This window comes from Pipistrellus kuhlii, unplaced genomic scaffold (assembly GCF_014108245.1).
Source record: "Pipistrellus kuhlii isolate mPipKuh1 unplaced genomic scaffold, mPipKuh1.p scaffold_m20_p_2, whole genome shotgun sequence".
NCBI classification, from domain to species: domain Eukaryota; kingdom Metazoa; phylum Chordata; class Mammalia; order Chiroptera; family Vespertilionidae; genus Pipistrellus; species Pipistrellus kuhlii.
This window is the reverse complement of record NW_023425515.1, coordinates 66,471,921-66,498,359: the sequence shown is the minus strand read 5'-3', so window position 1 is coordinate 66,498,359 and position 26,439 is coordinate 66,471,921. Positions and strand designations below refer to the sequence as shown.

At 34.9% G+C, this 26,439-nt stretch overlaps 1 protein-coding gene across 7 annotated transcripts in view; it reads right to left on the bottom strand.

The window, feature by feature from the left end:
* The window catches only part of CBLB (Cbl proto-oncogene B), a 212,556-nt gene that overhangs the window by 35,291 nt on the left and 150,826 nt on the right, over nucleotides 1-26,439 (bottom strand). For all 7 annotated transcript variants that reach the window (XM_036448716.2, XM_036448718.2, XM_045584017.1 and 4 more), the window contains 3 exons: nucleotides 20,798-20,983; nucleotides 16,685-17,050; nucleotides 6,689-6,783 (listed from right to left, as the gene is read on the bottom strand). In XM_036448716.2, coding sequence (XP_036304609.1) covers nucleotides 6,689-6,783; nucleotides 16,685-17,050; nucleotides 20,798-20,983 — 647 coding nt within the window. The remainder of the gene's footprint in view (nucleotides 1-6,688; nucleotides 6,784-16,684; nucleotides 17,051-20,797; nucleotides 20,984-26,439) is intronic.

The following is a 26,439-nucleotide window of genomic DNA, read 5'->3' as shown; positions in this document are numbered from 1 at the left end:
GTTAATAAAAATAGAGTAATTCTTAATTATCATTGTAGTTTACATTAAAAGTTTCCACCACATTATATTTAACTCAGTGATACTAATCCCCTCAAAATCTCTAATTGAACATACCAATAAACTGGATTAATGTAAGACTGTGGTACACATTGCCTATATAATAACAGAAAATGTTTTCCTGCTCTTTTGACTTCAAACATAAGAGACTGTAGACTGGTGTGCACCATATATAAGATGAAAAATGTCCATCAGGCTCATTAGCCTGAAGTTTTTAAAAATTACAATGTGATGTTTGTTTTAATAGCTTCTGAAGCCTAATACTTTTTTTTTTCTTTTCTTTTTTCTGTCATTTGCTTTCTATTTAAAAAGAAAACAAAAGAAAGCAAAAACTTTACAATGAATTTGTCCATCATTTCAGTCACACTTGTCTAGCCTTACAGTTTTACACTTACCTATCTATGGACCACTTAGGCCACTATTTAAAGACAACCACACTTCCTGGCACGCACACATGCCCAGGTGTAGACCTCTTAGATGACTTTCACTAGAAGGTGGTAGTAGTTGAAGCTGCATTCACAAATCTACATTTCTAGTTTATTTTCCCCAATAGTTTAGTATATAAAGGAAAATTATTAGAATAACCAATAAAAGGTAATTATAATAACCAGTTATTATAATAACCAATAAAATGTTCTAAATATATTTTTTACGATATCAAAATTTCAGGGGTAAAGAATATGTAGTTATCATGAAGGTAATACTTTAAATATATAAGTTTCTACATTGTTAAAAATCTCACTGAATTACATTCATATATCTAGGAATGGAACCAGTCTACCAAATTTGGCGCAGGTCATGTAGAACGGAACTTATTAGCTTTAGATAGTACCTACTGAAATCTCCCCCTGCAAAGCATTTACATGTCATAGGTGTTTGATGATGTGCTATACCACGAACCTTAACAAACCTGGGCTGGACTTACCGTGCACAGACGGCAATACTACTGCATTCTCTTTCCCCTTGGGAACCCTAAGATGAGACTGTTCACTCATTTGTAGAGACACCAGTGTTGTAGCCATCTTGATGACACATACTACTAGTAATTGAAATATTTGCCTGAATACAATATAAAGTTTAAAGCTTGGATGGTAAGGCCAATTATCCCCTCAAACATCTCTATTTGAAGATTTGTGTTGTGTAACAGGCATCTAAACTCAACAGATCCATAAGTACTAATTTTACCACCTCTGCCCTTTCCTTTTCCCACACATGCCCCTTCTTTGATCTCGCTCACTTTTGTAAATGGCACCAACCATTCACCAAGTTTGTTTTGTTTGTTTTTTAGCCAAAGAACTATGTAAGTGTCATCCCTGACTATCATACCTCAGAGACATCCAATTTATTAACAGGCATTATTTGGATCCAAATGCAACCCAAAGCTGACCATGTAACTTCACCAGTATCCTGCCAGTGAAAACCTGGCCATCTCTCACTGGTCTACCCATCAGACTACTGCAAGTCTCCACTGGTCTCCCTGTTTCTTCTTTTGCTTTCTGAAAGACTTTTCTCCACAGAGCAGCTAGTGAAACTCTAAAAACGCAAACCAACATCATGGCATACTGCTGATTATAACCTTCCAGTGGCTCCTAAAACTAACCAAACACAAGTTCTTAGCATGACATTAAACGCAGCAGAGGACTTAGCTTCTACATCATCGTTCAATTCCAGTCACATTGCCCGTCTAACTCACTGACTTCACTGTTTTGAATATGAATTCTGTTCATGCTTGTCACCCAGACAATCTAGTGGCCCTTTCTTTGCCTTGCAGGTTTCTGTTAAAATATTACATTTCCCAATGAGCTCATTTAAAGCACAAACCTCTCTATCACTATTTACCCCTTCACTTTTCCTCCTAGCATTTACCATTGCCTGACAGTATACCACAGTCACCGGTTTCCTTTCTGTCCCCTGGACCAGAGCATTGATTCCAATGAGGATGGGGCTCTACCTGTTCACACTATATCTCTAGTCAGAATATGCAAACTGAATGAAAATAGAATAATTAGGCCAAATCTGATTCTCTATTCACTGAACCTAAAACATTAGCAACTTTATATGTTTGGAAAAGTATATGACAATAATCAACACCACTACTTCCAACAATAAAAGAGACTTTTTATAAAAATATAAACCAAGTAATATTGGTTCATGTGTATTTGAAATCTTAATAGGTCAAAAAAGTACATAAGATTCTTCTATAAAAGACCAGGCACATTATAATATTCTTATAAAAAACACCCATAAAAAACATTCCTCAGCATTCCAGAACCTTCTCTTACCTGGAAATAATTATTCCATCATTACTTGCAATATTTTTTTTATTTTGCTTGTATAAAACATCTTATCTTGTTTCAAATAAAATAAATATTTTTACTTTTTCAGGTTATATTTAGCATAATTTTGAAACAAAATCAAGTTATCTTAGGATTAAATATAATTTAGTAAAAATTTACACTACAAAGTAAATATAATCCACATAGGATTTTTTTATTCATCCTCCCACTCAAAAATAATTACCTATATCTCAAGGTTTTATTTAAAACTTTTATATTTACAGCTAAATGTCAATGTTAATGAAATATAAATCATTTAGAAAAACATTTAAAAAAATAAGTGAATTTATACACACTAGTACGGTTTTAGCTTTTATGACAATATTTTTAAAAGATAAATTATAGCTTCTTCTAGGTCTCGATGTATTACACAACAAGTCACATAATTGCAAACACACAGTTTTACAAGAAAGTAAACATCATCACAGAGTAGCCTCTTTAACAAGTAAGGAGGAATCAGAGCAGCGTTATATACTTTACAATTACACCTCAGTAAACATTTATAAGAACATGGTATAGATTTAAAGGTAAATGCTAGCTTTGACATTACTGAATTCAACATTGGGTTTTTAACATTTGCGAGACTGCAGAAGTCTATTTTAGGTAGTAATTTGTAATTTTGCTTTGGTCTGATTTTTGAAACATGCACTAAGATTCCAATATGTAAATAGTATTTGAAAATCCACCCAACTTCCCTATTTCAGTGAGTTTCATTTTGCCCTCTGTTCTATGATTATATAACTCATTATACTTTGGTTATCAACTCAAATGAGACCATAGTTGACAAAATATAAAATAAAATAAAAATTAAAAAATCAGGGCAGTATCCAACTCAGACTGGCTTTAGCAATGGGACACAATAATCAACTATAAATGAATATTCAAGTTGCCAAATATTTGATATATAATTAAGACTACAGATAACTACCACTTAAAATATTCCATAGAACTTACAAAGTTGAAGCTCAGAAAAATTTGGAGATCATGTAAGTAAATTGATCCCTTCTTTTAGTAAAGGGAGAAAGGGAGGCCCGGAGAAGTTCCCTTATTCAGATCCAGACAAATACTTAATGTTGGAATCAGGTCTTGGACCAGATCTAAGTTTATTTTAATGTTAATTTTGGAATTATATGCTGGTTTCATAATAAATACAGTGCATAAAGGATTAAGAAAAACACTTATTTAAATATTAAGTGACAAAGGAGGACATGAAATTATCTCTACAATATAATCTAAATCATGTAAAAAAAGTCTTAAAGAAAAAATGTCAAAATATTAAAACTGAGCATTGATATCTAGAGTATGTATATATATGTATTTATGCATTTAATTTTTTCTTTTATATACTTCCTATCTTTTCTACAATGAACAACTCCTAGCTAATAGTAAGAATAAAAATAAATGTGAGAGATAAATGTGCCATTAAAAGCCAACAGTTGTATTATTAATTATGGTTAATCTATAGCATGCATAATACAAAGCTAATTTGCAGTTAAGCATTGCTAAAATATTTCACTGGTTAAGTAAAGCAATTGCATTGAGGAAAATATCAAAAGTAAAGAGAGAGAAAGTGTATCCACAAACATGTACAAATGAAATTATTACAAAAAATGTCAGTAAAATACATTTTATTATAAATTTATTCTTCTTTTTCTACTTATAAAGAAACTTCTGGCCCGGTGCACTAAATTCGTGCATGGGTAGAGTCCCTAGCAACTGCTGGCTGCCAGCTGGAGTCTCCCTTTCCAGGCTACCAGCTGCTGGCTAGGGCCTTCCTTCATTCTGTGCTGCCCCCTGGTGGTCAGTGCACATCATAAGGACTGATCAAATACCTGGTCTGTCAAACTCCCGAAGGGACACTTTGCATATTAGGCTTTTATATATATATATATATATATATATATATATATATATATATATATATAGAGAGAGAGAGAGAGAGAGAGAGAGAGAGAGAGAGAGAGAGAGAGAGAGATGGGTACTTATTATTAAATATAAATGAAGCAAACTGTAACCTCTGCCTCTTCTCCCACTTGCCAATATAAATTTAATAAATAGAATGTGAAAATTTAATCTTTAAGTAGCAAGTTTCATTTACCCCATTTTCTGATGTTCTCTGAATTCTCAAAGGTCATTGAACTTATATGTTATAGTACATATAAATTTACCCAGAGTTCACTTGAGGCTCGAGTATCATATGCTACTGATTTAGAGCCCACTACACAGAATATTTGTACATGCTTCCAATTTCTGCCTGCTATATATCTGTCAGTTTCAGGAAAAGTGACCACTGGAAAATGGTCCAATTAGCTTAGTTTTTTACTGTCCCCTGAATGATGTCACATTTCACACTTTGTTCTCATGCACTCCCCCTTTCCCAATTATACCTACCATCCATGATTCAGGAAATTTCCATCCTTCCTATAAAGCATCTTTGATTTACAAAATCTTTAATAACCTCTCTTCAAGCTTATATAAAAACTAAAAAGTTCAAATTCATACAATTTAGTGCATAATGCTCTCTAGTGATTTCATATATGTTAACTTCATATTAAAGTAGATTATAAATGTCTGTAAACTCATATCTAGTGTATCCTTCTTCTGCATTCATATGCACAGTGGGAGTTCAATGACCAGAAAGAAAGAAAGATATTCTAAAAGTTTCAATTAGAAATGAGAATCTTAGCAGATAATAAAGTCAATCAACCAAGCAACCAGGTATTTTTGGTAGTATCTATTTAGTAGAGAGCAAAAACAGTCAGGTGTTATGGGGAATTAGAAAATACAAGAATATGTTTTTGATGTGAGAACCTTATTAATGTAAAAGGCACTTTAAAATTAGAAAACAGCAGAGCAGAGTACATAATTATATGTGTAGAAAATAAATGGTGGGAAGGGGAATGAGAATCAGTTTTCTACTAGCATTATGCCTGAAGAAGTCACAAATTGTTTCATAAAGAAATAGAGCTTGAGAGACGTGGACTTTTAGAATAAACGTTCTGAAAAAAGTGGTGCTGGAACAGAATGAAAAACTCACAAAGCCAGAAAAAAGTCAAAACAAGATTAGAGGCAAGCACTAGGAAATTACTGAACAGTATTGTAGTTGGGTAAAATTCTGTTGGTCTTACTGCATAACAGTATAGGATAATTTAGGAGGAAAGAAAGAACAATGCTGTGTTGTTTATTGGTGTGTGCTTTTTGTGGAGGGAGTTATTATTTGTTTGTTTTTAGTCTTCACATAAGGATATTTTCCCACTGAGTTTTAGAGAGAGTGGAAAAGATGGAGAAAGAGAGCGAGAAATATAAATGTGAGAGAAACATATTGATTGGTTGTCTCTTGCACAAGCCCCAACCAGGTCCTGGGCCGTTGAGGAGCCTGCAACCAAGGTACATGCCCTTGACCAGAATTGAACATGAGACCCTTCTGTCTGCCGCTGACACTCTATCCACTGAGCCAAACCTGCTATGGCAACAATGTTGTGTTTCCCATAAGAAAGTGATCTTAGGAAAGCATAATTTAAATTAATTTGGCTGCGAAAACAAAATATATTGGAGGAAAAGTAGGCAGCCTGATTTAATATGAAGAGTAGGAAAATGAGAATCAGAAGACTTGGTTTTATCCTAGTTTGATTTTGGTAAATGTATATAACTGTCTATTGTGCCTCCTGTGTTCCCATTTTTCTAAGAGACTCCTAGGTTAACTTATTTTTCTAATTTTAAAAATCTATTGATATTAATTCTGAGCTCTTATCATATGATCGGGTATAAGGCTTGTCCAGCTATGAGCTGAAGATAGTGCATTGGAGAAGATCTGCTGAATATGACAAAATTCAAAACAATAACCAACAGAGTTTAATGGATGAATGGATCTGGGAAATGAGAAAATTGGAGAAATCAAAAATTATATATGATGTCAAACTGCATCAAAGATTATTTATGATGTCAAACAAATAGCTGGGGGAAGTGTGGTATCTCGAAGGAAGAGAGCATACTGGGAGGGAGAGCTTGCTGGGCTATGTGCTCCTCCACCTTCTCTTGGCTGCAGGGAAGACAGCTTTCGCTCCCTGCTACTCTATGTGGAATCTTAGTGCTTAGGGCAGGTCTCCAAGATGCTGTGGTCACAACTGAGAACCAGGAAGGCCCTGGACTTCTGACATTTCAGTTTAAAAGTACATCTGGATCATTTAATTGATACATTTATATTCACCCCATACTTTCTGTGATGAGAATATCAAAACCATTCTTTATGATATCTTTATGCATGAGTAAAGATCTCCATATTCAATACAACTCACTTGATGCTAGGGAGGAGGGCGGTGGCTGGAGGAGGAGGAGAAAGCCGAGGAGGAACATCATACTCTTCACTTCCTAGGTGACCATTGGAAAATACCTGAAAGGAAATCAAAGGGTTTAGAATTTAATTTCTGAAGTACCTTAAAATAATAGCACCTTTAGAAAAACTTTGAAATGAATTTATAACTTTAGTTTATTTAATCAAGTGAAATACAATTTACTTTAAGAGTTAATAGACAATAGTGATAATTCACACCATCCAAAGTAGTACCAAGTTACATTAAAGAAGTCCAATACAATGTGATTCTTAAACAGTGATAAGGAATACTATAATTTCTATAAATCAGATACAGAGAGCTAGATAAATAAAGAGTAAAATTCCCCAAGCATGATCAGTTTCTACTGAAAAATTGGAGTCTCTGTAAGGATTCAGTACAGAGAAAAGTAGCACTGGTGCAATTCTTATTTCAGTTCATCCCAAGTGCTTGAAGTTTATCTCTCAGGGACTAACAACATTTTTAAGTTTCTCGATAATACAGTATATAAGTATAAACAGAAATGCCTCTGCTCTTTCAAACTTCAGCAAAACTGGCAACTGGAGACCTGTTCTGACTTTCAAAGTGCAGACACTTTTATACATAGATTTCCTTTTGTAAATGACACAAGCCAAAATTGTTACCTTGCTCATAAGGTACCACAGAGAGTCACTGTTTTCCAGGGTGGTCAGTTATATTATAGAAACTGCCTGACTGACTGCTCTTTACTAATCAAACAACTTGAAATTAACACAACCTTAACAGAGAGAGCATAACTTTGCAAAGACATACTAACGAGGAAAGCTTAAATGTATTTTAAGACCTTTAAGCAACCTTTAGGGCTTTATCATTGGCCTCTTTCCACACTCTTAATGAATACATAAAAGGTATAGGTGAATGTTGGTGCAAAAAGGATGAAATATACCTTGAATAGTCCTAGGTAACACAATTAATGACCTGCTAATTACTTTTTTGTCCCCTTCATGTCTAAAGTGGTGTTGAAGCTTTAGAATGCAAAAATTGAAAAGGTCCTACATACCCTTCTCTATCAACTTTAAAATAAGTAAAGCAACAAGAAATACATTTGAAATATATCAATGTTTACATTTCAAAGCTACACATTCTACATTTTATAGCATTAAAGTTTCACTCTAAAACCTAGGCCCTGTACTAAAGTAACATTCTCTCTCTTTTTTTTTTTTATACCTCCCCACTTTAGACTCAATATACTATAGTTAAACTATGAGAAAATGTATCTTTAAATAAAATTATGCTATCATAGATGTCTGACTATAGACCAAATATTAGAACAATGCATTTTTAAAAAATTTACTAGAAAGAAAAAAATATTAAGTACATATTAATCATTATAAAGTTCAATAGAAACCATTAACTTAAAAAGTGCCTTAAAGGGATGAAGGAAGATGGCAGCCTGCAGGATAGCAGGGAGGAAGAGAGTGTGAGAGTGTGAGGGAGCAAAAGGGGAGAGGGGGGAAGAGAGAGAGAGAGAGAGAGAGAGAGAGAGAGAGAGAGAGAGAGAGAGAGAGAGAGATGTGTGTGTGTGTGTGTGTGTGTGTGTGTGAGACATTAGGTCTTCCAGGACTTTTGAGGGCTAGTGGACAAGGCTATCCTAGATGGGAAGACCTGCTACTGGTGCAATCACTCCTGGGGAAGCTGGCTATGACACAGTAACCACACCATCTTGAAGGGGAAAGCTGCTGTGACTAGGAGCCCACCCTTACCACACCCTGAATGGCTCTAGACACCACCCTGGACTCTACAGCCACTCTGACCCAAGACCTGCTACCTCAAATGCAAGACATATAGACACTGGGACCCCAGCCACCCTGTCCATAGGATCCTGTGAGTTTCAGAGTATGCTCCCCTCCTGCCAGCCCACCACTTTGGCCCTGTGCCCTGTGACTGTGCAACCTGCCTTGCCAGTGCCACCACTTCAACAGCATGTCCAATACATCCAAGCCACTGGGCCTGCCAGTGAGTCTGGGATAGCGCAACCTGCCTCCCAAGCCCACCAATACAACTGCAGGCCACATGCATCTCCATGCCAGGGCCCTTCAGGAAGTCTTGGTGGGTGCGACCCCTCCAGACAAGCCCACCAAGGTAGTCATAGGTCCCAGGCGATTCACAGCCTAGATCTTTCAGTAAGAGGAAAAGTGGGGAGACAAAGTAACAACCTCCAAAGTAGAGTAATCACCAGAAAAGGTACTAAATGAAATGGAGGCATGCAATATGTCATCAAAAGAATTCAGAGTAAGGGTCAGAGAGTTTCTAAATTGGATAAATGAGAAAATTGACAACTTAAGTAAGAATCAAGAGGAAATGAAAATGATATAGCTAAAATAAACAACGCAATGGAAGGTTTCAACAGAAGACTAGAAGAAGCTGAGGACCAAATTAGCAAATTAGAAGCCAGTGCTGAAAAAAATTACCAATCTTAACAGCAACTGGAGAAAAAATTTAAAAAAACAGGAGGAGAGCTTAAGGGAACTTTGGGACAATATAAAATGAAGTAACATGAAGTAACATACTTATATTAAGGGTGCCTCAACAGAAAGAAGAGGAGCAAGGGTTAGAAAACATATTTGAAGAAATAATGACAGAAATCTTCCCTGATTTGGGGAGAAAAAAGTCACAAAACCAAAGAGTCCTGGAAAAGATATATCCCAAAAGACTCCCACCAAGTCACATTGTAATTACAACGGCAAACGTTAACAATAGAGAGAATTTTAAAGACTACCTATAAAGAATCTCCCATTAGATTATCTGATGATTTCTCAACAGATACACATCAGGCCATGAAGGAAATGGTATGAAGTATAAAAAGTGATGCAAAGTAAGGGACTTAATCCAAGAATATATTATCCAACAAGGATATCATTCAAAATTGAAGGGGAAATCAGAAGCTTTGCAGACAAAAAAAGGCTAAGGGAATTTATCAGTATCAAGCAATACAAAAAATGCCAAAGGTACTGTTATAAAAAGAATGGGAAATAAGGGAAGAAGGAACACAGGCACAAAAAATGGCTACAAACAAGTATTTATCAATTACAATGTTAAATGTAAATGGCCTAAATGCTTCAATCAAAAGACAACTAGTGGCTGAATGGATAAAAAGAAAAAAAAAAATGACCCATATATATGCTGTCAAGAGACCCATCTCAGAACAAGGGACTCACACAGACTGAAAGTGAAGGAATGGAAAAAACATCTTTTAGGCAAACAGAAATGAAGGGGGGAAAAAAAAAAAGCTGAGGTACCAATACTAATATCTGACAAAATAGACCTCAAAGTGAAGGCCCTAACATGAGATAAGGAAGGCCACTTCATAATACTAAATGGATCACTACAACAAGAGGATATAACTCTGGTAAACATATATGCACCCAATGTAGGAACACCCAACATACATTAAAAAAAAACAAAAAAACTTCTGAAAAGTATCAAGAGAGAAATCAACAGCAATGCAATCATATTGATAGTAGTAAATTTTAATACTAACATCTGCACTCCACCAGAGGGCAGATGCTCAATGCAGGAGCTGCCTCCTGGTGGTCAGTGGGCTCCTACAGGGGGAGTGCCTCCCAGTCAGAAGCCAAGCTCCTGGCTGGCGAGAGCAGCTGTGGTGGTGGGGGCCTCTCCTACCTCTGCTACAGCACTAAGGATATCTAACTGCTGGGTTAGGCCTGTGGGGAGTGGGCCTAAGCTGTCAGTGGGACATCCTCCGAGGTTCTTCCAGATTTCGAGAGGGTGCAGGCTGGGCTGAGGGACCCTCTTGAGTATATAAATTTTGTGCACTGGGCCTCTAATATATTAATAATAAAGCATACACGATATTTTTTAGTACTACCATTAAATTTTGATAAGTCACACATGCAATGGTGTTTACCATCAGTAAGACTATAAAGCACAGTTAATGATATACTTTATTCTAGGAGAGCAATAACCTATCAAAGTTAAGTGACTTTCCCTAATTTTGTGACACTATCTATTCCTTTGCTTTAAAATGCAAGCAGTACTTTCCCCTGCTGGTTTAGACACAGTTATTAATGCACAGTAACCGAGCATTTCCACTGCTTCTGCAATATCACCGTGTCTTTTCTGAGTCATTTACTTGGTTCTTGGCATGTTCTGCTGTTTTGTTTATGTTCTGTGGAAGAGCATTCATGCCACAGTGATCTTAGCACAAAGCCTCTCTGACTTCCACATTTTATAAGACAGTAGGGCTGGGTGAAAAGTGATTGCTGATATATTTCAATGATCTTTCAATGGAAACATTAACCAATGAAATGACTTTATCTTAGTACAGCTGGAAGAATTCATGAGTTTACTGAAATTCTCACAGCAAACCTACCCAATTTGTTTAATGGCTGATCTTGCATACAATACACCTAATACCAAACACATAATTCATCCTATTTTTTTTTTTTCTTTCCTATTTGATAGATTGAGGTTACACATTTGTGCAAACATCAGAGGACTTTAGTATGCAGGTACTGAGGTGATGTTCATATTTCTGTTCTAAAGTGCTCCTTTTATTACCTGACAGTGGTAGAACAACAAGATTAACACGATTTCATTCTGAATTCCATGCTCCCAGCTGTATCCATTTCACTAAACAGAAAATCATTTTAGCTGCCCTACCTGAGTGACTGCATTAAGTCATAACTTTCTGAGTTAAAAATAAATATTTAATTTTCTCGGGAAATCTAAAAGGCTTGCTTGCAAATGGGAGAAAATTCTAGTTCTTCAAATGTATATGTTGGCAGTGTTGACTGAAGCAGTTCACACAGAAATCCCACTCAGTTGGGCCTCTTTAATTCTCAAAGAAACATCCTTTTCTGTCTTACTAGCTCTCTGTCCCTAACCCACCTAAATTCCATTGAACATTGAGCCTCAACACTAGAAGAGCAAAAGCCACAATCTTAAAAAGCAAAATCGATGTATTTATCTAGAAATATCTTCAACAGACACTGCACACAGGATTTTAGACTAATGTCATGTGTAGTAACATGACAAGTCAGAAATAGTTTTTATCACATAATCTATCAACTTAAGTATTCTGATTCTATCACTCCTCTTGTCAGAACTTTGAATGTGCTTTCCTGTCCAAATTAGCTTTATGTATAATATATTAATTAGACTAGACAGCCGAACAACCTCCCAGATGTCATTCTGGACAAAGCCGTGGTGGTGGGTCTGAGACAGAGGTGGTTAGGGGCTATCAGGCAGACAGGCAGAGTGGTTAGGTGTGATAAGACAGACAGGTGAATGGTTATGGTGATCAGCAGGCAGACAGGTGAGTGGTTAGGAGCCAGCTGTCCTGGATTGTGAGAAGGATGTCCGAGTGTCAGTTAGGTCCAGGATCAGGCCTAAACTGATAGACATTCCCCGAGGGGTCCCAGATTGTGAGAGGATGCAGGCTAGGCTGAGGTGATCCCCCACCCCATGCACAAATTTCATGCACAGGATCTCTAGTATAGAATATAAAACACTCCATAATTAGTTTCAATTTGCATTGCCATAGTTTTGTCTGTTTATTCTATGATTATGCCCTATATTCTGTTCAAAATCTACTTCCTACACTATGCATGTTTCCCCACCTCCATTCCAATCCTTCCTTTAATGTCTATAAAAATACCTACCAGTCTTCCAATGTCTACAACCAATGACCCTCTTACATGAAGCTTTTTTAAAAATTCTTTTTACCTTATATCTAAAATAGAATGTTTTTGTCTTGGGGAAGCCACATTGTATTTTCTGAATGCTACTTCTGTGTCTTATTTCTTAGTTAATGGTATACCTGTCTCACCCTCACTATACTGTGCTTTATTCGTTTTGTATTCCCTGCAGTTTGTAGTACTCATATAGCCGAAATAGGCTGAAGGAATAAAAATTCACTGGGAGAATTTTAGATATGTGGGAAATGAATAATCTGAGTTATCACATACTTTATTATAAATTTTTGGTTACTTATATGCTAGATTAATATTTTTCTACATGCCTCAAGATGCACTGGATCCTAATCTTGAAGATTGAAATATTTTCTCATGATAGATGTTATCTAACAATTATAGTTAAAAAATCTGGGACTCTTGAAATATAGGGAAAATAAATACTTTGTGATAATCTTTGCACAATTAAGAAAAACTTTTTTATTTACACTAAACCTATAAATATCTTGTCCTATTTTCATTGTAGGTGATTTTTGTCCTAAAGCACTGTTTGTATTCTCTGATATTTTCAGGTTCTAGTCACACTATTAACCTGTCCCTTAACAAATATTTTGTTGGCTATTTATTTGTTATTGATGGTAGGTTTTCCTTACCTCATGCATGTAATCCCACACATTCACTACCCTCACAATGTTGCTATAATTTGTCCTTCTACATCAGACTAGAAATAAAACCAGCACACAGAGTGTACTTATTTTCTGAAAGACAGCCATGGACATTTATAGGCAGATTTAAGGTCATCCATATAAATATGAGCCTCACCAGCAGAAGAGCAAAAGCCACTATCTCAAAAAGCAAAATCACTCGATGTATTTATCTAGTAATATCTCTAACATATACTGTTCACAAGCTCATTTTAGAGTAATGTCACATGAAGTAACATGACAAATCAGAGATAGTCTTTATCACATAAGAAACAGCAGTAGCTTTAATTTTTCAAGAGGAACAAACCAAGATAGTTGGACACAATATTAGTATCTAGAAATAAGGAAATAAATTCCATGTGTCAAATGATATTTACAACATTATACTGCAAATATTTTCACCTCAGATGGTTAACACCAACTGACAAACAAAATATTTCTGAAGGAATAGGTTAATAATGTGACTAAGACCTGAGAAATTCAGAAAATGAAAACAATGCTACTGCACAGAAATCTCTTACGAAGAAAATAAAACAAGGTAAATAATCCAATAGCTCTTAGCTTGCAGATTCATGTTATAAGCATTATGTTAGCTATTTGATTATGGTAAGTGGGAAGGGGAAGAGAAAGGGGAGTAAATGGAAGCCACAGAAAATTCTTACACTTCACTTTAACTATGAATTAGAGGGCTTTCTTCCCTCAGAGCTCACTACAACTAGCAAATGGAGTAATTAGAATTTAATTTATTCTTGCTTCCCTTACCATTTGTCTAGTGAAGATGCAAATAAAAAGGGCAAATGTTCTAAGGGATGATGAAAACTGGCACATGAGAGAAGACACATGATGACAGGGAGTGAGTTGTCACTCCATTTATAGGGTGTTTAGTTTTATGAATTCCCCGTATGGTATTCCATATGTACATTTAATTTTAATTTACACTTTTAGAACTTAGCCAAGTTTTCTTATCTTAAAGAGGGAAGACCATACTTAATTTGAAGCATTGCCTCTAATGAAAAAAAGTCTAAATAATATATTTGAAACAAAAATGTAACTTTCCATACAAAAATTAACAACCAACATTCTGGGGCTTTTAAGAGCAGGTTTATATTAGTATTAAAACTGTATAACATAGTATTGAAAAGAAACATGAAAGGAGAGGTCTTCAATGAACTGGCTAAGATAATTATTTTAAGTATTTTTGAAGTTCATTCAGGAAATAGTTTTTAAAAAAATATATTTTATTGATTTTTTTTTTTTTTTTTTTTTTACAGAAAGGAAGGGAGAGGGATAGAGAGTTAGAAACATCAGTGAGAGAGAAACATCAATCAGCTGCCTCCTGCACATCCCCTACCAGGGATATGCCCGCAACAAAGGTACAGACCTTTGACTGGAATCAAACCTGGGACTCTTCAGTCCACAGGCCAATGATCTATCCACTGAGCCAAACCAGTCAGGGTAGGAAATATTGTTATATGCTGCTAATAAATAACTAGTCAATTCCTGTCATAAATAATTTCAACACTTTTCTCAAGAGAAGTCTGATCATGTAGGAATGAAAAGAAATAGAGACTAAAGGAAAAAAAAAAAGACATTTAAAAAAAAAAGAATGGTGTGGAAACATTCTTTTGAGGATAACATTCTCCATTTTCAGAAAGGATCAGAAAGATGCTTTAAAAATTTTTTTCTCTTTAATTTACATATTTAGATGACTTTGGGAAGAAACTTTGGAGATCTTCATATGTATAATAGACTAGAGGCCCGCTGCATGAAATTTGTGCAAGGGGCTCAGCCCCCACTGCGGAGGCAGCTGCCTTTGCCTTGGCTACCGCCTGCCGCGGCTTCATCCTGAAGGACGTCCTGTCTAATTAGCATATTACTCTATAGAGGCCCCCTGGCAACCCAAGCGGAGACTCTGGTATCTAGGATTTATTTATCTTCTACAATTGAAACTCTGTAGCCTGGAGCGGAGCCAAGCTCCCTGGCTGCAGCCCATTTTTGTTGGGATTAATTTATCTTCTATAATTGAAATGTTGTAGCCTTGAGTGGAGTCCAGGGCCGGCCAGGGTGTGCACAAAGCTTGGATTCCTCCATCGCCAGGGAATCCCAAGCCCCCTGTTTGCTCCATGGCCCCAGCCATCTTGGTTGGATCAATTTGCATACTCACTCCTGATTGGCTGGTGGACACGGCTTGTGGGTGTTGCAGAGTATGGTCGATTTGCATACTACCCTTTTATTAGATAGGATGAGACTGAAGGTACCAAGGACAGTCAATGGCAAAGAGTCCTGTCAAACCACCACCACTCTTCCCTTTGTGTTCAATGCCATCCTAGAAAGTTTTTAGTGTTCCTATCCTGGCTATCCTACAATATCACAGAGGTAAAATATTATACAAAGTTTTCATTATTACCTCCCTTCATACAGGGGCACAAAAACACAAGTGCAAACAGACACATACACATACACACACAGGAGCTGAGCACATGTCACATTTCACACTTGTTTCTAGAATATATTATATTCCTCAACTGCAAGCCATTGTATTGAAGGAATAAGTTACTTCCTTAAAATAACAATTTAAGGTCAAGAGATGTGGGTTCACTTTAATATTAAAGTCTTCAAAAGAGGTAAGCCTCCTTTTGCTGAGGGAAGATGGGATAATCTGATCTCAGAGCCAAAAATATCATGGATATGAGAATATAAGCAACTCTGCCAAGGGCTTACTAAGAGTTCTAAACTCAGCCGAGACCAGTTTGGCTCAATGGATAAAGCGTCGGCTTGGGGACTGAAGGGTCCGGGGTTCGATTCCGGTCAAAGGCACATACCTTGGTTGCAGGTATTTCCTCAGTAGGGGGTGTGCAGGAGGCAGCTGATCGATGACTCTCTCATCGATGTTTCTAACTCTCCATCTCTCTCCCTTCCTCTCTGTACAAAATCAATAAAATATTAAAAAAAAAAAAAAGAGTTCTAAACTCAGTGATTCTGCTTTTGCCACTTTGGTTTCCTGTATGTTTAAGTTCTTTCCTTCCAGAAATCAACATATGTGAGAGTCTCTGTCTCTCAGTTTTATGGAGAAATAGCTGGCTGTGTAACAGTGAACTGGACTTGGTGTTTTCACATTGTTGAGAAGATTTATTTTACCTCTTTGCATAGGTGTACTGACAATTCTAATGCTTATTTCTGATATGCTATAATTACATAACTGTTTTCAAGTTAGATGGAACTAAGAGATTAAAAAAATAGTTCTAATTTTCCCACCAAGTTCCTAACAGGAAAAAAAAAAGAAAAAGTTGTTTGGTGAAATAACAGAAGGTGAAATAAATCTCTGGCAAATTGTCTAGTGTCTTCATATTAAAATTAAATCATTACTTAGAACCTTTCCTTAACTTCTATTAAGTTTTAATGAGCTTCTGAATATTTATAACTTGGACTCCATTAAAGAATTGCAGGGAAGTACCACACTAGGCAAACAAAACAAAACAAAACAAAACAAAACAAAACAAAACACTGCCCAACCTTTTATACTACCTCCTGCAAGAAGAATTTAAGCAGGTTTGTGTATTTCTTACCTTGGCTCCTTCTAAAGGCAAATCATGGCGTCTGTGTTTCCTCATTAGTACTGGGTCAGAGCCCATTCTATTGTGCCTTCCATTTACATTTGAGCTTGCTGTGATTCCAGGCTTTGGAGAGCCATCCCCTACCAGTCGACAGCCTGCTGACTGATTAGTCCCAAATATATCTCGAGGGCACCAGGCTTCAAGAGGCATTGGCTGGTCTCTGGAAGGCACACTCTCCACAGGATGCAAATGGCGACTTAGTCTATTTTCAGGTGGGATAGGGGGAGGTCTCTCAGGTGGAGGGGGGGGAGGATCTCTTAAGGGAGGAGGTGGTGCTGGAAGTGGTTTATCTTGTTTTCTCACCATGCAAGGAGAAGACTAAGGAGACACAAGAGAAAGAAAAATCAAGAGTTGTACTAGGCACTGAAATTACTACCAGAATACTATATTACTGCTTTTATTTTCTAAGCCATAATAGAGCTTTATTAGATCCATATGTCATCTTCTTTTAAGTTTCTTTTTATTACCAGTTAATGAAATTTTAAAATGTTAATGGAAGACTCTTATAAATATACATTAGAAATATTTCTGTAGAAATGAGTATATAAATTGAAATGTTAAAATTTTAAGGACTGTACAGAAAAAAGCAGAATACCAAATTTATATGGTGATTTTGAATGGCTGACATTAAAATAATAGAATCATTAATTAATTCATTTGCACGCGTCGATGACTTAGGAGAGGAAGCCATCAAGGCTGTTTTTTTTTTAAGCAAATTGTAGTATCACTGAGTGTTGGTTTTGCTATATTTGTATTCACTGCTGTAATATAAAGAAATTCATAAGGAACAAATTTGCTCTGGTTCTTTATCAACTACTAGAAAAACTGATAAATAACTATACAAATAATATAGTAGCATCATTTATAGTCCTCACTTGAATTTCATGGTTCCTTAAAATGAAAAAAAAAAGTCTGATTCTTAAATGGATATATGAAGGTATGCTCCAAAATTGACTCTACATAACTTGTGAGCTTTCGCTTTTATATACTTGGTTCATCTGATGAATGATTTGTGTGTGTTTTTTAATTTATATTTTTAGACAGATATCAATTTGTTGTTTCACTTATTGATGCATTGGTTGACTCTTTTTTAAAATTTAAATCCTTTATTGTTTAAAGTATTACATAAGTTTCCTTTTTCCCCCATTGACCTCCCCACCCACGCCTATCCCCCAGGCACATGCCCTTACCTCTCCCCCATCTGTGTCCATTGGTTATGCTCATTTGCATGCATACAAGTCCTTGGGTTGATCTCTCCACCCCTTCACCCCTACTTCCCTTCATAGGTTGGACAGTTTGTTCAATGCTTAGATGACTCTGGTTCTATTTTTATTCATCAGTTTATGTTGTTCATTATATTCCACAACTGAGGTCATGTGATATTAATCTTTCTCTGACTGGCTTATTTCGCTCTATATAATGTTCTCCAATTCCATCCATGCTATTGCAAATGGAAAGAATTCCTTCTTTTTTAAAGCAGCCTAGAATTCCATGGTGTAGATGTACCACAGTTTTCTAATCTACTCATCTGCTGATGGGCACTTAGGCTGTTTCCAATTCTTAGCTATTGTAAATTGTGCTGCTATGAATATAGGAGTGCATATATTCTTTCTGATTGGTGTTTGCATATATGCTTTCTGATTGGTGTTTCTGTTTTCTTAGGATATATTCCTACAAGTGGGATTACTGGGTCAATTGGAAGTTCCTTTTTTAATTTTTTGAGGAAACACCATATTGTTTTCTACAGTGGCTGTACCAGTCTGCATTCCCACCAGTATTATAAGAGGGTTCCTTTTTCAACCCATTCTCAGTAGCACTTGTCATTTGTTGATGATAGCCATTCTGACAAATGTGAGATGGTAGCTCATTGTAGTTTTGATTTTTATCTCCTGGATGATTAGTGACTTTGAACAAGTTTTCATATATCTCTTGGCCTTCTGTGTGTCTTCTTTTGAAAACTGACTATTTAGGTCCTTTGTCCATTTTTTGATTGGGTTGTTTATCTTCCTTTTGTTGAGTGGAATGAGTTACCTATAAATTTTGGAGATTAAACCATTATCGGAGATAACATTGGTAAATATGTTCTCCTATGCAATGGGCTTTCTTGTTGTTTTGGTTTCTTTTGCTGTGCAGAAGCTTTTTATTTTGATATAGTTAATTTGCTTATTTTCTCCTTAGTTTCCATTTCCCTAGGAGCTGTATCAGTGAAGATATTGCTTCGGCATATGTCTGAGATTTTGCTGCCTGTGTATTCCTCTAATATTTTTATGGTTTATTTAAGTCCTATATCCATTTTGAGTTTATATTTGTGTATGGTGTAAGTTGGTGCTCTAGTTTCATTTTTTTTGTGCATGAATCTTTCCAATTTTCCCAATACCATTTTTTGAAGAGACTATCTTGACTCCACTGCATGCTCTTGCCTCTTTTATCAAATATTAATTGAGCATAATGGCTTGGGTTGATCTCTGTTCTGTCTCATTGGTCTATATTTCTGTTCTTGTGCCAGTACTGGACAGTTTTGAGAATAGTGGCTTGTAGTATAGCTTTCTATCTGGTATTGTGATCCCTCCAACTTTGTTCTTCTTTCTCAGGACTGCTATGGCTATTTGGGGTCTTTTTTTTTTTTTTTTTTTTTTTAATTCCATGTGGATTTTTGGAAAGTTTGTTCTAGGTCTTTGAAATATGCTATTGGTATTTTAATGGGGTTTATATTGAATCTATAGATTGCTTTGAGTAATATGGACATTTTAATGATGTTGATTCTACCAGTTCATGAACATGGTATGTTCTTCCATTTGTTTATGTCTTCCTTGATCTCTTTTTTCAGTGTCTTATAATTTTCTGAGTACAGTTCCTTTACCCCCTTGGTTAAGTTTAATCCTAAGTATCTCAAATTTTTTGTTGCAATAGTAAATGGGATTGTGTTTTTGTTTTTAGTTTCTGTTTCTGTGAGTTCATTATTGGTATATAAAAAAGCCATGTATTTCTGGGTGTTAATTTTGTATTTTGTTACTTTGCTGAATTCATTTATTAGTTCTAATAGTTTTCTGATGAAGTCTTCAGGGTTTTCTATGTAGAATGTCATGTAATCTGTAAAATTACAATTTTACTTCTTCTTTTTCAATTTGGATGCCTTTTATTTCTTCTTCTTCTATGTGCCCTGACCAGAAATCCAACCCCCAATCTTGGTACATGTGGGCAACACTCCAACCAATTGAGATACCCAGACCAGGGCTGATTTGTGCTTTTGATATTAAAAGAAACGTACTGTGTGGTTGCATAACCCTGCCTAAGTAACATCCTAAGATGTGTTAATATGATTTTAAAACCAAGTTAACTTGAATATAGAGGAATCAAATATTAAGGAAATATTTTGCTTCCAACTAATTTAGACAGCAAAGCATAATTCCAAATGGAATTTTTTAAATCCTGTGCTTAAGTTTGCAAAATATGCCCTTATCCAATCTGTAAAAATACCTGCATAGACTGCAAAGAACTAAAATAAACTGTGGGCTTAGATTTACTGAGTTAGAACTATGTCCTTAATATTAAATAGTAATGTAATTACTCTGCAAATAATGTAATTCTTTATAATTAATTGCTTCAGGTATAAAAAGTACATATAATTCCCTCTTCTGAGTCACCTTGAAACATGGGTGATAATTTATCACACCTTAAGCCCTTATGCAAATATACTCTCATTACATTTTTCTTGTCATGACACTATGAAACTGAGTATAAAATATCATTTGATAAGAGTATTTTAATACATATAATGATCTTTTAAATCCACTTTATAGAATAACTGTACTTACTCTGCTATTTATTTTAGCAAGTCAGTGGGCTGTTACAGACATGTGCTCTCTCTGAATAATTATGTAACTTTTATAATAAAAATGCTAGGAATATGACTGTGATTTCACCACACACAGAATGAGAAACCTATCAACACTGTTCAGGAACAAATAAGAGCACAGAAATGTGAAATGAAATTTAAAAGAAGCTGAGCAATCAATAACTGTCATGTAAAATCATCACTATCTGTTTCTCATAAAATTGATTTACCTTTGGCGAACCAGTTGGACTGCTACATGGAGAACGAACGATGCCTTTCTGAATCAGATCCAGGCGGGGAGGCACGGGAGGCAGGCTGAGATGTGGAATCTGCAAAGGGTCCTGTTGGGGCTTTCTTCTCTGTGCAAGGGGAGATGACCCTGGTGAAGTGACCGGTGAATTCTGCCTATCAGCACACTAGAATAAAAAAATATATAACAATGCTGTTTATTTGATGTGTAAAGTAAATGCTTTTCATAAGGAAGACAGTTGGTTTTGAGAAGGTGTCTGCCATTGAACATCTGCTGAAATAACTCACTTAGTTAACTCTGATTAATGATGGAAAGAGCTTACACTGTCCCTCAAGGGTGTTATTATATAAAGAATAAATGGACAAGTTTCTCCTACATATTGTAGAAAGGACCTGAGAAAAAGAAGAACAGCAAAAGCATAGTTGAAAAACAACTGAATGCAGACATTATTCTAGAAGGAGAAACATTCAATGCAGTAATACACATTGTTCTTGGTTATCTGTATTATAGAATTTTCTTCGGTCTTTGATTTATAGCACATTCTAGAACTTAGAAACCATTTTGTTCTATAATAAAAAATGTATGTATCCAGTGTGTAATCTACTTTCCTACAAACAAATTAAATTAGGCAGGGTTTTAAAAAATTGTGTATTTAAAATAAACAGGTTTGAGCCCAAGTATTTTCTTCCCCAATCTTCATGTGGAAAAGGAAATTTCAAGTTCATTGTTATTTTTTTTTAAATTGATTAACTAAATCTATAAAAGTCTGTGCTTCTGCTAAAAACTTATATATTTCTATGCCACTATGGGTTTTCTATTTTGTCTGGTAAATAGCATCAAAAAGCCAATAACAAGCACTTCTATTTCTATGTATATTACCCTTTCTGCTTTGGAAGTTGTTTTTGTTAATGTGAAATAACCTGATTACTACTTGGTACAAAAGCCATACTAATTAATCAAGTGGTCTCACCACGACAAACAACAATCTGTTCTGATATATTAGGCAGTTTCCTTTTCAAGGCTGTTAACTAGCTTGTTGGAGATCTAGGCTTAATTTTTACACTTACTGGGTCAATCTAGTGTGCTTTGATATTCACCTGTTTCCTAATATTATAAAGAGTTTAAGCTTGTTGTTAAGCCATTTCTCCTCTAGCATTACTCACCTTTAGAAGAATAGTCAATGTCAAAAATTGACAACTTAATTCAAAATCTAGTGACATTGAGGAAGATTTAGCCATTCTGTCTTTATCTAACTGAGATGGGATGACAGATTTGTGCTCATATCCACACTTAGTTACATTTTGTAAAAATTTCTAACTCACTATAATTGAGTTTTATCTTATATTTTTCTCATGATTAGACAGGGGTTGTTGGTTTGATAAAAAAGACAACAGAGGTAAAGTAACATTTGAACACTTCATGTCCAGGGTCCACACTATTGATAGGATTGATTAGTACTGATATTGATCTTGATTATCTGGCTGATGTATTAACTGTCAATGTTTCTTCATGGTAAAATATAAAGTTACCCTCTTTTCTCCCCCTTTCCCTACTGTACTCTTTGCAAGAAAGTCATTATGCACAGACCACACTCAAGGAGTGGGTGTTTTGTCCCCCCTTGTGAAGGATTTTAAATAAATGTGAGTGGCTAAACAGAAGACCATACCTCAGATATGCCAGAATACTGTCATGACATTACTAAAATCTCAAGTCTTTGTCTCTTTCAATTAATGCCAAATAATTTTTAAAAGGTTAATACATTTAGATATAACTTCATGACAATTTTAAGAACATGTTCTTTTTAGCAATTTCAAGATTCTTTTTATGTCTCTTACCTGTGTTAAGAAAATATCTTCAATTGTTATTAAATTGAAAGAGAAAAATAGAACCTTTATAGTTATAAATTGATTTTAATGCAGTCAGTGATTCTAAACAAAATAACAATTCTACCCATAAAGGTCATTGGGCCTTACATGGTCATAAACTTGAACCTTATGGAATTAAAGCTATCAAATAATGATCATAGAACAAAAATAATTCCTGATATAAAGATATGTGTATCATGTGTCATAGTATTTCAGATCAGGAGATGTCACAGCCAGCTAATTCTCCAAATTCCCTATAAGATAAATTATATTATCTGAAAACTAGCAAGGTTTAACTGATAAAAATATGTTGCTGATCTGGTTATCCTCCTTTACAAAAAAACAAAGAAAAACAAAAAACAAATCAAGAAGCAAGCCATTTACACAATTCCTACCCCAAATTATTCCTATCCCAAGCAACATACAACTGCACTTCACTAATTTAGGTATTTGCAGATAAATTTTTCAGTGCTAGGTGCACACATTGCTAAGGCTACTGAGCAAGACACATGCTCCTCCAAGCACTTTCCTTCCACAAATATCTTCCCGTTTCCCTCATTACTTGAAACAGCCCATTACTATCAGAACTTGACTACCACTTTAATTGATAATATTTAAGCAATTACCAAATTCCTGGTATGTTTAAATAATGGGGTGGATTTTATTGGAAATGGATGAATTACTAGACATGGCAAGGGTATAATGAAAAGTCGCTAAAACAGACATCCAAACCAATGTGTGTGGTGCAGCAACAACCTTGAACTTGTAGATATTTCCAGACAAGCACAATATTTTACAGCTATGATTGCAATTGGAAGCAGACCTCACTTAGCACAATTCATATTATATCCTAAAAATGATTATGGACTGTCCTGAAGAATAATTCATTTTGAAGCATTCCAGTACCAGTAAGTTGGCTGAGGTAGAAGAATTTTGTGGATAACAGATCTGTATGTAGAGGGACAGAATGTTTTATCTTTATTGATTATATGGATTAAATTCACCATAACTTATTTATTTTACCAAGTTCTCCTAAAGCATAGTAGATAATTTAGCAATGCCTTTTAGATAATAATGCATTATTCTTTGCTGAACACAGCTATCTCTATAAACAATTCTGCAATTAGAGGATTGAGTCTTTGCATCAACTTTTATTGCTGGTAAAATTCAATGCTAACTATGAACATTTCTACAAGTTTTTAATAGTTGGTCACATAAAAGGTAATTTTTAATTTATTTGAATAATTAACATTTTTATTTACTTCCTATTTGAAAGTCTAAGGAACAAAGAAGCCTAACACAATGCTTCACACCCCAGCTCATAAATAAATGAGACATTAAAAATTCATGACATCAAACTTACCAGTTCAACTTACAGAAAAGAAAGAAAAGCCATTTTTCCCTTCTGAAAATATAGAAGCAAAATAGATTGATTTAATGTAGATCCAAATGATTTATTCTTTAAACTATGCCTATATCTATATATTTGAACATTCAAGTGTCAACTGTAAAGAACTTTAATTTTTAAAGTACCATAATTTCCTTGTTATAGGTAGTCATCAGGAGTGATAAAGGGATATATCTAGTCATCTTTAGTCTACTGATTCTATTATTCTGTTCATAGATTCCACAAACATTCCTCTTAGCCCTTCACTCTGCCTTCTTCTTCCACAGATCACTTAAGTCATTTATCTTTCTCTACTTCTGACAGGTGATAATAGGAACTTGGGAGAATAAACAACGGACAATAATACTGGAATCCATCCTTAGGTTTAAAATTCTAAGATTGTGCTAATTTAATCACCTCTAACTGACTTGTCCTGTATTCCTCAGAATGATTTCTGCTTCTTATGCAACTCTTACTAATTTGCACTGTATTCCTCAGAATAACTACTATTTCTGATTCTGTCTAAAAATACAGATTTAAAATATTTACCTAAAAATCTTCAGTAGAGAACAGGAAAATTTTATTTAAATATTGAATAATGAAAGGTAAGCATTTTGTTGATAGGGATATACTATTGGAGTGTGAATTTCAAGTGTAGCTGTCAAGATAAAGGTCTCAAGCCAACTGATTATAAAGAATAAGGTGTTGTTTGTTTGCTTTTACAAAACCACATAACCACATAATTAAATATATAATCTGACTTCATATGCACATATTTCCTATATGTAAGATTTAAATTACAGTTAAAATGTTAAATGCCATGCAAAAATCACTGCCTACTGCTATTGTTTCTGGTGGATTACAGAATAAGGATAATTTATTTTGTGGAGACTTTATGAAATTATACATTTAAATGAAATATGATAAAATACACTGCTATAAAACATTTAACTTTTGTTTGGATGATATAGTAGGAGCACTGACTATTTTTGATATAGAAGTGACAGATGCAACCTATTATACATCCAGTCAAAGTTTGCCCATTTTCACTGTGAGAAGATAACTCTCTTAGAGATATCTTTAAACAAAATGTTCTCACTCTTCCCATTTCCTTTTTTGTCCTCCACAATTCCTCTCACTACCAGGCCTAAACAAAGCAATAGTGACAAAATCAAATATCTAAACAGATGGATTATTTCCAGACTAAATACTTACAAGGCATTCAAAAGTCAAACAGAAATGCTGCTAGGATTATTTGCTATTATTAAACTGACCAATAGCACAAAAATGAAGAAACGTAGTTTAAGAACAAGAATAAGTTCATGAGTTCAGGAGAATGTATTTTGTCAAACTTTTCATTATAATAAATGTTTTCTTGGTTTGGGCACTCCACTCTTGACTTTTCAATTGTGTTTTATTTCATTTTTTCCTCCTCATTATTTAGAATATTCTTCATTAAGGCATTCTTAAAAGGATCCTGTTCTTTTTGCCACTGCCTTAAGTGAATTCCTTTCTTTGTTACCCCTGCATCTTTAGCTATCCACTTTATTAAGTTAACAAAATAGAAAAGTATGCAAAAGTTAACTAGTAAAACATAGGAAATAGGATGTGGACAGAATTTATTGCACAATATTAAAATTCATTTATATAGAGGTAACTGCAAGAGTTGGGAAGAATGGAGCCATGACTTCAAATCACTGGATAACTGATTTGTATAATTCTATTTCTTTATCTTTGGGGTAACATTCAGTTTTTTTCTAGTAATGTATTTGGCTTTTAGAACTTCAGAATAGATTGTCTTTTTTTTATTTCAACTGCTTTCAAAATACAAAAGTTGGGCACCTGTATTATCAGCATACTAGCATATGAGTCTAAGAATTTTTCACAAGTTCTTTAACACTAGTAGTTGATGAGTACATCTTTAACAAACTGGAATCCTGGAGCTCTAGAGATTTAAAGACCACATTTGATTCTTTTATGACTACCTACTCACCAACTATTCCAAGGCCTTTGCTTTCTGAAATGCATAAGCGCTATTCTTTATTTCTCTGACAAAATTTAAAGAATTCTTTAGCACTTAGAATTGGATGCTAATGACTACCATAGTGAATAGAGAGAGCCGAATTTATAATTTTAACAGAAAATTCTGATAGAAAAGGTCCAAAAAGTAAAGTAGCCAAAAGCCTGTCTCAGCATGCTCAGCAATTACCAATAATAATCAGGGACTCACTCTATTTAGTCACTTCATTTTGTCCATATCTTTTTTTTTTTAAAGTGACTTTTTTTTAAATAAAAGCTTTAATAAGATCTATTATAATGGAAATGGAAAAACATTTATTAAGAAATTTCAAACCCAGGCAAGCTATTATT